General features: G+C 41.1%; 1 protein-coding gene across 1 annotated transcript in view; it reads left to right on the top strand.

The window, feature by feature from the left end:
- Sdc2 (syndecan 2) overlaps positions 1-12,392 on the top strand; it is a 109,343-nt gene that overhangs the window by 87,648 nt on the left and 9,303 nt on the right. Inside the window, exon 2 of the mRNA XM_059247175.1 lies at positions 4,709-4,820. Within this exon, the coding sequence (XP_059103158.1) occupies positions 4,709-4,820 (112 nt within the window). The remainder of the gene's footprint in view (positions 1-4,708; positions 4,821-12,392) is intronic.

Below are 12,392 nucleotides of genomic sequence, written 5' to 3'. Positions count from 1 at the left end.
TCTTAATGAGTTGGGGGCATGGATATCTTTCCTGGAAGTCTTCCTCACAGTTTGGGGCTAACTCTAGCACACACTTCTATAAAGGCAAGAAAGTGTTGATCTATTGTTCCCAGATGTGATGTCAACTTGGTCGTCTTTAAAAGGCCTAAAGAGTCGGCCTATCGGAAAAGTGGCTTCTCTATGTTGAATGTACTTGTCGTGCTACCTCCCAGAGCACACAGATGGTAGGCAAGGGAGAGGGCACAGAAGACACTGATGTGGGTTCCTCCACTGAGCTACACCCTCAACCAAGCTGTTTATTAGTTTAAAAATATTTTTGTTAAAATACAGAATCAAATATTTTTCATATCATACTTTTCTCGTCTTGTCTCTTCCACTAGCCTTCCCCTTCCCCTACACTCTTATTATCCAGTCAGGCACATGCAAATGCACCCACACACACAAATACACACCACTGAGTTTTCTGTGTAACTAAGAACCTGTACTATTTGACATAGTTCTGTAGTATGAGTTTCTTAAGTATAGGGTTTAAGAATTTCTTTCCTATGAAACTTCACCTTTGACCTTGCCTTTTTCTTTGAACAGCTCAGATGTAGTATATGTAGGAAAACAGTGTAAGTCTGGAAAATTGTTAGATAGTAGACCAGTCTCTGTAAACAAACCCTTAAAACAAGTGCTCATAAATATCCATGGGTATGTTCTTCTGTCATATCCACTACAATAAAGTACAAGAGTATCTTTGTCCAAAGCTAGGCAGAGAGTTCTTTCTGTTACATTTTAAAGTTATTTCTCAAAATTAATGAAAAGTGGTTGGCAATTGCGGCTCTAAGCAACCTCATTCTCCACGAGGGGAATTAGATCGGTAGGATGTTAGACAGAGAAGGAACTGTTGAGCCAGTTCCTCCTGGCTCAACCTGTAGTAGGTTTCTTCTTCATGCTACTTCCTTGCTTTCCACAGCTTCCTTTCTGAATCTGTATTCACATCTGCAGCAGCCAAGAGAGGGTAGGTCTGAAAGGCCCACTCTGTTGTCCTCTGAACCCTGTTAGCCAACAGCATCAGCTCTGCCTCAAGCCATGGCAAGAGCCAAATTAAACAGCCTGCGTATGAAATCCTGCAGTCTTCTCCATGGCTGGCCTCTGTACCTTTTCTCTCAGTTACTTCACCCAGTCACTCTGTACCACTGAGCCACTGAAGGTGTGAAGAGCATATACTGTCAAGGAGAGTGGATGTTAGGCTAGGTGGAAAATCGGTAGCTGAGAGTTCCCCTGCTCATGGCCTTAGAGAGATACACATCACCAAGTCTTAAGGGAATGCTGGTGCATAATTTATTAGCCTTTTCAAGCATGTAAACTGCAGAATCCTTTACCAACACAGGGTGTGATGTCTTCAGATATGACATTTGCCTTGTTTGGAACAGTGTTTCAGGGGGAATGGGGCAATGGGGAATTCATATAACATTATCTGCTGCAAGTGAAGACCCTGCTTATGCTTAAATGTATTCTATGTATTCTATAGAAGGATGTGGCTGATCCCCACTGTGTTCTCAGCATTCCTGAAATCTGAGGGGGGGGAATGATTTTAATTTGATATCAAAGTTACTTGTACCCAAGAATGATGGAAAAACAAATGATTTTGGCTGCCTCCGAACACATTAGACATCTGGGCAACTGTAGGGGTCCCCAAACCTATGTCCCTGTTCAGGGCACCATCTGTGGAAGGCCAGCTCCAACCTTTTACAAGGTTCCTATGAGGAAGAGAGAAGAATAAGGAATTTGTAGATAGAAAGATAGAGGAGATGAGACAGACAGAAACGCAGGATAGCTTTGGGAGGATCTGGATCAAAATCCACCAGCCCCTTCTGTCTCTTCAATATGGCTTTTTATAACAATGCCAAGGGGCAAAAGACCTCCCCCTTGCTAGACCAAAGCATACCTCACAGCCAAGTGCAGACCCTTCCAAACACCTGGTAACCACGCACACACATGGTCAAGCCATCCCCTTATGCAGTCCTGCTGGGTAAAGCAAGCTCAGATCTCACTAGGAAACCTCTGTGGACTCCAACAGGCAACCCTGAGCCATCCTGGTGCTGCAGGATTGAAGCACTTCAAACAGATCTCTCTAGGTGTCCCCTGGCCCTGTTTCAAGTCCTATAGTAATCCAGACCCCCAGTCACCTCTTAAGCCAGTGGCTTATCATAATACACATCGTGCTTGAAATGTGATGTTGCTGGGATTCTCTGGGAGAATCCCACCTGCCAGCTATTGTGACAGAGTGCTGTTACAGACATCTGGATCATCTAACAACTAGAAACTTGGTTTATGTAAGAATGAAGTACCTTAGTATTAACCTTGCCATGTCTGGTAAATAGAGTGAAGTACCTCAGTATTACCATTGCTGTGTCTGGTACATAAGAAGGAAGTACCTCAGTATTACCATTGCTATGTCTGGTACATAAGAATGAAGTAACTCAGTATTAGCACTGCCATGCTATGTTTCTTTGAGAGAGAGAGAGAGAGAACAAAGAGGAAAATAAAGTGCATTCGATGTTAAGAAAAGAGAAACTGGCTTCTAAAATCTTTTTCTTACTTTTATGACCCTGGGTCACCTAAGTAGAAGTAGTGCAAGGAAGTATGAGGCAGGCTACGTCACAGGCTTGAATTCAACTTTAACTATAAGGATCCTAGAGGTCTTAGGGTGTATGTTACTGAAACCTGAGTCAAAGGTGGCTTGAGCCAGTGTGATTTAGTAATCTCAGTTGACAAATATTTATTGAGCACTCATGCACTTTGAGCTGGACAAAGAACAAGGTCACACAGGTTATTCAAGACCTATATCAACACATTGTTGTCAACCAGAGGCAAGGAGAATACATATGAGCCAATTAAAAATAACAACAATCCTCTATCTTAACTGGTACTTGTGTTACAAAGTCAAAAGCAAGTTCATAACTAGGGGACATACAAGAAAATGGAGTCAGTTGCACGGAGCTACAGTATGCAGGAGTCCTTATTTAGTTTGCAAGCTTTAAGAATGAAAGTGTGGAATGATCAGAGGCTTGGAAACTGGTATTTTGTAGAACTACCTCAGATTACAGAGGGATGCTCTAACTGTGTGGCAGGAAAGCTCCAGAACATTCTTGGCTAGAGTGGAAGGGGTATTACTCATGCCTGCAAACCAACCTGCTAGAACCCAAATTCCTAAGGGCTTGTCCTCTGACACTGTCAGTGTGATAGCTCAGACAAAGTGATTCACATCCTTTTTTGTTCATTGGCATCAAGGCCCGTGGAGAATGTGGGCTCACATTTAAAATCCTCCTGCCTCTCCAACCAGACCCTGACACTTGAGAGAACAGAGTGCTGCTGTTGAGAGCCCACGCCTGCTAGTCTTCCCAGGAAGGTTCACTAGTATTGACTGCTAAAACCAAGTTTGATTTTTAGTAGAAATCTAGTTAAAACCAACATAGTAAGGTAAACATTTTTTTATAATTACTGTGAGAGACAAACATCCAATTTGATCATTAAAAATAGAATAATAATACATACTGCCTGTTCCCAAGTCAAACTTGTTTAGAAGGTACTAGTCTGAGATACTAGTGGTAAAATATCATTTTAAAAAGTTCCATCTCTGCTCTATCTGCAGTTCATGCAAGTTACTCCTTTGGCAGAATTAGATGCATTTTAATAGTAACCTCTTACTGAAAAGCTGAGAAGCTGTGGAACTGAGATATTTGGTGACTGGATCCCTCTCCACATTAAGCCTGTGATTTTCTATCACCAAGTGCCAGTAATACAGGAAGAAGTTCTCTTGTGGGTTTATCTGTGTTTGTCATTAAACTTTGCTAAGCCAGCAAGCCTAAAAAGTGGACTTACTATGGGCTCTTGCCCTTGGCAGATGAGCCCCACAGGCCCCGCTCCACTTAGGTTGCTTTGCCTGGTGTCAGTGTGGGTCTGGTCTGTACAGAAATCTCTGAACTACCCTGGCAGCTGGGGAGCACTCGTCTGTAGTGAGAAGGCCAAGCATGGCCAAACCTGTGAATGTCTTGCGTGTCTTGATGGGTCCCTATGTGATTATTTAGCCTAGTGTCATAATACCTTGTTTATGCTTCCAAAAAAGTCTTAAATTATTTGAGTGTTCTGTAGCTTAGCTTTCTCCATCAAGGAATCTCATTTGTGATAGAATGTCTCAGATAGTTTATTAACTTGGGACAAGAGATACTCAGGCAAGTTTAGTGGAGCGGAGTGAACTAAGCCTGTGCCAGAACTTGGATATCTGTTATAAGATTAGGCCACATCAGCCGGGCGGTGGTGGCGCACGCCTTTAATCCCAGCACTCGGGAGGCAGAGCCAGGCGGATCTCTGTGAGTTCGAGGCCAGCCTGGTCTACCAAGTGAGTTCCAGGAAAGGCGCAAAGCTACACAGAGAAACCCTGTCTCGAAAAACCAAAAAAAAAAAAAAAAAAAAAAAAAAAAAAAAAAAAAAGATTAGGCCACATGAGCTTCCTTGGGGGCATGAGTGTGTGTGTGGTCAGCCCCTGATTTCATATAAGTTGCTAAGGGATAGTGCATAAGGGATGACTAGACAAGAGGATTCAGAGCACAGCAGTAAGGGTTCAGGTCTTCAATGCAGCATGTGCAAAGCTTGAACAGTAGACAAAGCAGAGCCTTTTTGTAATCTGACTATCTTGAATGGCTTGTCTGTCTTTTCTCAGAGAGCAGAGCTGACATCTGATAAGGACATGTACCTTGACAACAGCTCCACAGAAGAAGCCTCGGGAACATATCCTATTGATGACGATGACTATTCTTCTGCCTCTGGCTCAGGTAAATCTGCCTGATGGATACCATTCTCTATGCCTGAGCATGCACATATATTGCTGTGTTTTCTTCCATGACATGCACAGCATGTGTCATAGTCATGAGTAGTTTTGGGGTGCAAATTCTAGTTCCTTATAACTTAAGCTATGAGATCTTGGCAATATAAGTCTCAGTTTTCTCATTTACAAAATGGAAATATATATTTATTATATATATATATATATATAATATGTACATTATATATATTCAAGTGTGTATATTTATAAATAAATATTTCCATGTATTTACCACATAAAGCTTTTGTAGGGATTAAAGAAGTTGAGATGTTAGCCTTAAATTTTATTGTTAAAACTTTTAGAGTATGGTCATAGAAAACCTTTAAGAAATCCTGCAAATATCAGTCTCATAAAATGCCTGCTGTATTAAGTTAAGATTATACTCAAAAACTAAAACTTACAGGCTTTTACTTGTATTGCTTATAAGTTGGAGGGACAGTGTAGCAGCTGGGTACTATAAAGGCAGCATTATATCTTTGACTTCTTTGGTGTATTAGTTATCTGTTGCTTCTGCAAAGCTGCCTAACAAACCATCCTAAAACTCAGTAGCTTGTAGCAATAGGCATTTGTTTAATTCATTATTCTGCAGGTTTGCCATTTAGCGCTGGCTCCTCACATGTTTGCAGCTGAAGCCTGGCTGATTTTAACTTAGCTCTGTTATGTGTCTGGGAAAACTGAGCAGACTTGGCCTTAGTCCACATGGCCCTTCATTCTCCAGGTGGCCAGCTATTTGTTCACAGGGTGAAGCAGAAATCTAATCCTAGACTTATAGCTTGGCACAGAATTGTGTGTGTGTGTGTGTGTGTGTGTCTGTGTGTGTGTGTGTGTGTCTGTGTGTGTGTGTGTGTGTCTGTGTGTGTGTGTCTGTGTGTGTGTGTGTCTGTGTGTGTGTGTGTGTCTATGTGTGTGTGTGTCTGTGTGTGTGTGTGTCTGTGTGTCTGTCTGTCTGTTGTGTGTGTGCTTGTGTGTGTGTGTGTTTGTGTGTGTGTGTGTGTCTGTGTGTGTGTCTGTGTGTGTGTTTGTGTGTCTGTGTGTGTGTCTGTGTGTCTGTTTGTGTTTGTGTATGTGTGTGTGTGTGTGTCTGTGTGTGTGTTTGTGTGTGTGTACGGTGCAATGCTAGGAGTTGAAGCCAGTATATTAGCTTTATGATTCCTGTGACCAAGTTCCTGACAGTAGCGTCACAAGAAAGAAAGGATCTCTTGTGTCTCGTGGTTTTAGAGAGTTTGTTTGGCCTCATGTACTTAGTGGAGCATGGCAATTGGAATATGTAATGGAGGAGGCCCTTCACTTCATAATTGACAGGAAGCAGATAATATGGAAGGCAATGATGACTATGTATAACTTCCCAAGGCAAGCCCTGTTACCAATATCCTCTGCCTTCTAACGTTTCTACTACCTTGCAAAATAGCACCACTAGGTAGGGACCAAGTTTCCAATACATGAGTCTGTGGGGGCACAGTTCACATTTAAACCATGACACCCAGGGCCCCACGTTTGCAAACCACTGAGCAATGTTCCCAGCCCCAAGTTGTATCTCTTCATGGAGGGAGCTGTCATCACATTGCAGAGAATGCAGGTACAAGGAGGAGTAAAGAAGCCTGGGCATTTTCCCTAGCATATGTTACCTGGAAATGTTTTACCTGTGCCGGGAATGGCTCCCAAGAAGCTGAGAAAAAGGAAGAGCTAAGCATGGAGTCAGTACAAATCAGAAATGTCTGGCCGGTAGCATGTAAGAAAGTCTTAGTAAGACCTTTTTTTTCTTAAAGTATCTATTACAGATTAGATTTAACTATGGTAACAGTTATTATGCTGAATATAAATGTGTGACAGTGAGGTTGGCCGAGGATTCAGAAGGCCCTAGAACAAACAAAAGTCAATTGTGCCTGGTAAAGAGCTAGACTTATTGTAACATGAATCTTAAAAGGTCTTATAATAAAAAACCCAGAGCCAGATATTAGGGTGAAAACTAAGAGATCAGAGAAGCAGAACAGCCAGCCACTAGCTTACCTCTATGAAATCCTCAGTCTCAAGAGAGTGAGTTCCTGTTTCTTCATGCCTTATATACCTTTCTGTGTCCTGCCATATTACTTCCCGGGATTAAGGTGTGTGTCACCACTGCCTGGTTCTGTTTCTCTCATGTAGCCCAGTGTGGCCTTGAACTCACAGAGATCCAGACAGACCTCTGCCTCCTGAGTGATAGGATTAAGGGTATGTGCCATCACTGCCTGACTTCTATGTCTAATTTAGTGGCTGGATTTGTACTCTGATCCCCAGGTAAGTTTTATTGGGGTACACAATATATCACAACAATTTACAAGAATGTTCGATTTTGAAAATGACCAATCTGAAATGACAAGAGGCAGTAGCTGACCTAGGAACAACAAGTTTCCACCCTATCCTGCTGTAAAAAATAGCCCTAGTTATTCAAGGGAGTGTGATCATCTCACACATGCAGAACGAGTGTGAAAGAGTTGCTCTCTGTAGCCACAATACTATTAATATTTTTCACTCATGGCCTTTGTTTTGTTTAGCACCTCAAAAGGCCCTTCTAACTGTCATTTCAAAATGTCCTCAGAAATAATAAATGTGGGTCTTTCTGGTCCCCTGTTTTTTCACAGAGCTTATGATCCAGGGTTGTTGTGGATCTGTAGAGGTTGTACAACTCCCAAGATTGTGTTTACTTTTAGTGTATGGGAAACAGGGGCACAGTGCTCACATGCCTCCCAACCTCATCCAGTTAGTTGGAGTGGCACATTTGAAGCCTTGAGCCCACTCATCAAATGGACTAGATGGAGATAAAGCTTAACTATGGGCAAATTTCTTCAGTCGCAGATCTAGCTTTAGGCAGATTTTTGTGTAAAAAACAGAAAAAGCACTGATTTTGACTTTAGAAACTATGCCAAGCTGTGTTGTAGACATTGTTTTTCAAATTAAAGGTAGTATTGTATGTAGCTAAAATTTGTGAAGCACTTTGTGCTGGGCAATGTTCTATCCCATCTAACAACCCTATGATAAAGATATCCCTGATTCTGTTATAATTTCCACTTTCACATGATAAAATCCAAGGAGCTTGCTTTTATCCCATACAGTAAGGTTGTCAGAAAGTAATGGAGCTGGGACAGGGACCAGGAAGTGGGGCCCGAGAGAAAGGGTTATCTTTCAGTCCCTCATTGTTTTACCTCTTGTGTTGTTCCACCATTAAGAGGCTTTGCTTCGCAGATGCTGAGTTCCAGCTGGAAACACTTATATCCTCAGTGTTCTGTCCAATGTGCCACCTGGACTAGTTCCTCTCATGCTATCCAGTAGGAAAGCAAATGGCCTAGAACAGAATGTCTGAAGGCCCATAGAGGGCATTCCAGCAAGGGGAAGAGAACCCTCATTATATAAATATGGATTCTGAATGGGAACAACAAACAGAGCCTTCCGAAGCATTTGTTACGTGCTACTCCAAGGCCTGAACTCCTGAAACACGTGGAGAAAAAGATGTTTCCTGTCCTCAAGAGAGCAATAATCCATTAAGAGAAATCTAGAAATAAAATTAATCATTATAATATCATGTGTTTTGTGACATCAGAAGGTACAATCCAACATAAATAAATAATAGATTTCTGGTTAAAGATGACAAATTGAACAAAAAACTGCCACATTCAAGATAAAGTGATATTAAAAGAATAAGACATGACCTCACCAGAAAAGTGAGACAGTAACTCTGACAAAAGCCACAAAGGCTAGAAGCACGTGGGCATACAGTACCAGTCTTAGCAGACATGAGGAGTCTGAACTGGCCAACACTGGCCAGCACCAAGACACAAACCACAACACAGCAAAAGGCCACATGTGCCCAGAGATAATGGTGTAAATGGAGGGTGAAAGTGGTGCTACTCTCAGGGTAAATAGCTGAAAATCTCTTCAAGAAACAAGTAGACTCTTCCCTCCATCATAAACAAAGAGACTCATGCTCTGACCCTAGAGTAGAACTACAGATTTGATTATCAAAAGTAAAGCATGGTATTGATCCAAGAGACTTACTTCCAAAACAATATAGGCTATTGCTGTTCTTGGTTGTCCTCAGAAGGTTAAGGTAAATCCTCTTGCTAAAAGCACCATGCATTTCAGGCACAAAATTCAGAGGATTTGAGCCTCAAAATCAGGAGAGGACAGGAGGTCACAGAAGGAAGAAAGCAAACAGAAAAACGAATTCCAAGAGATGAGATGAGGTTTTAATGGTGAAACAATAATGGGACACCATAAAACAGGAGTGTTCATGGGAGTGGAACTCCATTGTTAGAAATGAAAAACTTGTTGGAAAATGAAGCTACAGAAGATAGTTATCCATCCAGCAGGAAAAAAAAACAAAACAAAACAAACAAACCTACCTACTTAACGTGAGGACAGACATCATTCATTCTAGGAACGCTTCAGTGAAAAAACAATTAACAGTGCTTTCTGTGTTAGGGAGACACTTCTCTTTATTCCTTTAGCCATCTGTGTTTCCAAATTTCATCCATGAAAATATTTTATTTGTAATACATGTCCTAAATCGTCTTGGCCCATTTGGGAGTACTATAACAAAATACTCTGGAGTGGGTAGCTTAAAAAAAAGTGTAAATATCTTGGTTGTGTAGGATGGGAAGTCAAAGATGAAGGCACCAGCAGATGTGATAGGTGGGAGCGTTTGCTTTTTGCTTCGAAGGCTATATCGTTTTGCTGCATTTTTTTTTATAGACTAGGCAAACAACTTCCCACTGGCTTCTTTTATAAGGTGCTAATTCATTCACTAGAGCAGACAAAACCCTCATTACCCAATCACCTCCTTAAAAGTCCCTTCCTTTTAATAATATTGTGTTGGAGACAATGTTTCCACCTATGAACTTAGGTTGGGGTATAGCATAAGTAGAAAGCATTGTTATTACACAGAGGGTGGAAGGCAGAGAGGGGAAATACATTGGGAGCTTTGAAACATCTCTGTGATGAGAAGACCAGAGAAGGATGAAACTGATGCTGGCATTGTAGTGTGTGAGGGGAAATGGAGATGGGCTCTGTCTGTGTGGGCTGTTTCAGGCTGGAGGCCAGAGCCTGGAGAGAGGTTATCAAGGGAGTACCCTAGCTTCTGGTAGACAAGACAGTCCATCTTTTCATTTATGATAATGTAAGCAGAGGCTGGAATGGATCTGCATCTTTCTCTGACTTCTAAAATGCCCATTTGAGGGCATCTTCTCCTTGACAGATATCTCTTCCTCAGCTTCTCCCCGCTCCTAGTTGGGTGATACATGTTTGGAATCTTTTGGAACAAGGGGAGGAGGGGTCTTGAAAGCCCTTAACTGAAACTTATCATTCCTCATTGAGATTTTGTTCTTATTAAGAAAATGATTCATTGAAAAGAAAATGACTCATTGTAGTAACAAATCAAGTAACAAATGTCAAACTTTGATGCATAATTAGGTAGGCTACTATGAAAGAGCCATGTATTTTTGGAGCTGTCATTATTAATGGCTTACATAATATTTTACATGTACAGTTTACCTCTAAATATTATCACATCTGTGATTGATGCATCTTCACGTACCCCATAATGACATTTTGGCTAGCGATGGACTGAATATATGATGATGATCTCCCAATGTTGTATCAGAAGCTGAAAAATTCCTATCAGCTGATGACATCATATTAATAATGTTGTTATAGTTGAGCCCATTACTTACGTTCATAGTGACATGAGCATACACAAACCAGCCGGTCATGTACAAGTGCAGCAATATACTTAGCTATAGTATGTAATCCTTGACAATGATAATAAACAGCATGCTACTGGTGTTTGTACTTGATATTTGATGTTGAATATTATATTCATTATCATTATTTTACAGTGTCCTCCTACTTATAAGATATATATCATAAAACATTCTGCACTCACCAAGTCTCTTAATTACACTGTTTTCTCTTTTATTGGCTTCTTTTAGATCTGCTAGGAATCAAACCCAGGATCTTACACCTAATCCCACTGAGCCACATCCCAGCCCTCTTGTGCTTGATGTGTGTCTGTGTGTGCATGAGGGTGTTACATATTTACACATGTAGCTAGTGTGTAGTGAACCTTTTCTCTTAGTCTAAGTACATATATGGTGATGTTTCCACAAGGAAATCAACATCATTGCCTTGCAACCCCATTGTTAAGTGACACATTACTCTGTGTACACATTTAAGAGAAAATTATCCACTTTGTGTCACAGGTGAAGATTTTGGACTCAGTGTAGTAAATTCCAGACCCAGAAGTAGGTGGATTGGGAATTTTTTTAATGCCAAATCCTATATTTTCCCAATGTATTCTGCCATTTCTTCACTTATAAGAACAGGTATACATGTTCTGAAGCTAAAGGAGACAGCTGGTAATATTAAAAGGCCAGACCTGGCTTTGTGCTATTTCTGTATTAGCTCTTCCTTTCAAAAACGCTTCTTATCATATGGATATGATTCTGTGAGAAATGCTCTCATGATTTGGTTTGAGGAATTTATAGGTATCCATTCAGTCTCATTGGAGGAAGCAGATTAGTTTTTGTTAGGTTGAGTCTGTTTTTAATTTTTTGTACAAATTCGACAGATGATTAACTTAAAAGCAGTGTTACATTTGCATGTCAGAAATTCTCAAGTGTAGAAAGCCAGTGGTTAGTCACCATATTTTTTTTTTTTTTTTTTTTTTTTTTGGTTTTTCGAGACAGGGTTTCTCTGTGTAGCTTTGCGCCTTTCCTGGAACTCACTTGGTAGTCCAGGCTGGCCTCGAACTCACAGAGATCCGCCTGGCTCTGCCTCCCGAGTGCTGGGATTAAAGGCGTGCGCCACCACCGCCCGGCCTTAGTCACCATATTAGTTATTGTTCTCATCAATGTGACCAAACCTGACAGAAACAAGTTAAAGGAATAATGGTTTGTTTTGCATATAGTTTCAGAGGATCACAGAGGGGGAGGCATGGCAAGGTGGCTTGGTCTGTGGTGGTAGGAGCATGAGGCATTTGGTTCCATCTGGAAATGTAGAGCAGCACCTTCAAAGGCTTGTCCTTAACAGCCTGTGCTCTTCAATTAGATCATGTCTCAAATATTCTACAGCCTCCCAAGCAGTGCCCTCAGCTGGAGAACAGTGCATAAAGTATGAATCTGTGGGGGACATTTCAGATTTAAATCTCAGTTGTCACTTAATGAATACATACCAGTTATGAGCTCAGAGCTTGTAGTGCCCTAGACACTATTGGGCATTCAAGGAGCAAAGCAAATGTGACATCTTGGCCTTCTGGAATTTCCAGTATAGGAGGAAATAGTTAAGCAATAATTACACACACACACACACACACACACACACACACACACACACACACACTTGAAATCTTTTTAGACGGGGAAGGTTAAAATTGAGCCATAAAGAATACTTGTTATCTGCCATTTTGAGGGAGGAGGATAGATATGCCTGCTTATAATAGACAGAAAAGTAGGAGACAATTAGCAAGTTGTAAACTCTCAAAGAAATAGTATTT

This window comes from Peromyscus eremicus, chromosome 20 (genome assembly GCF_949786415.1).
Source record: "Peromyscus eremicus chromosome 20, PerEre_H2_v1, whole genome shotgun sequence".
Classification (NCBI taxonomy): domain Eukaryota; kingdom Metazoa; phylum Chordata; class Mammalia; order Rodentia; family Cricetidae; genus Peromyscus; species Peromyscus eremicus.
The sequence above is the reverse complement of the archived record's forward strand: the minus strand, read 5'-3'. Positions and strand labels throughout refer to the sequence as shown.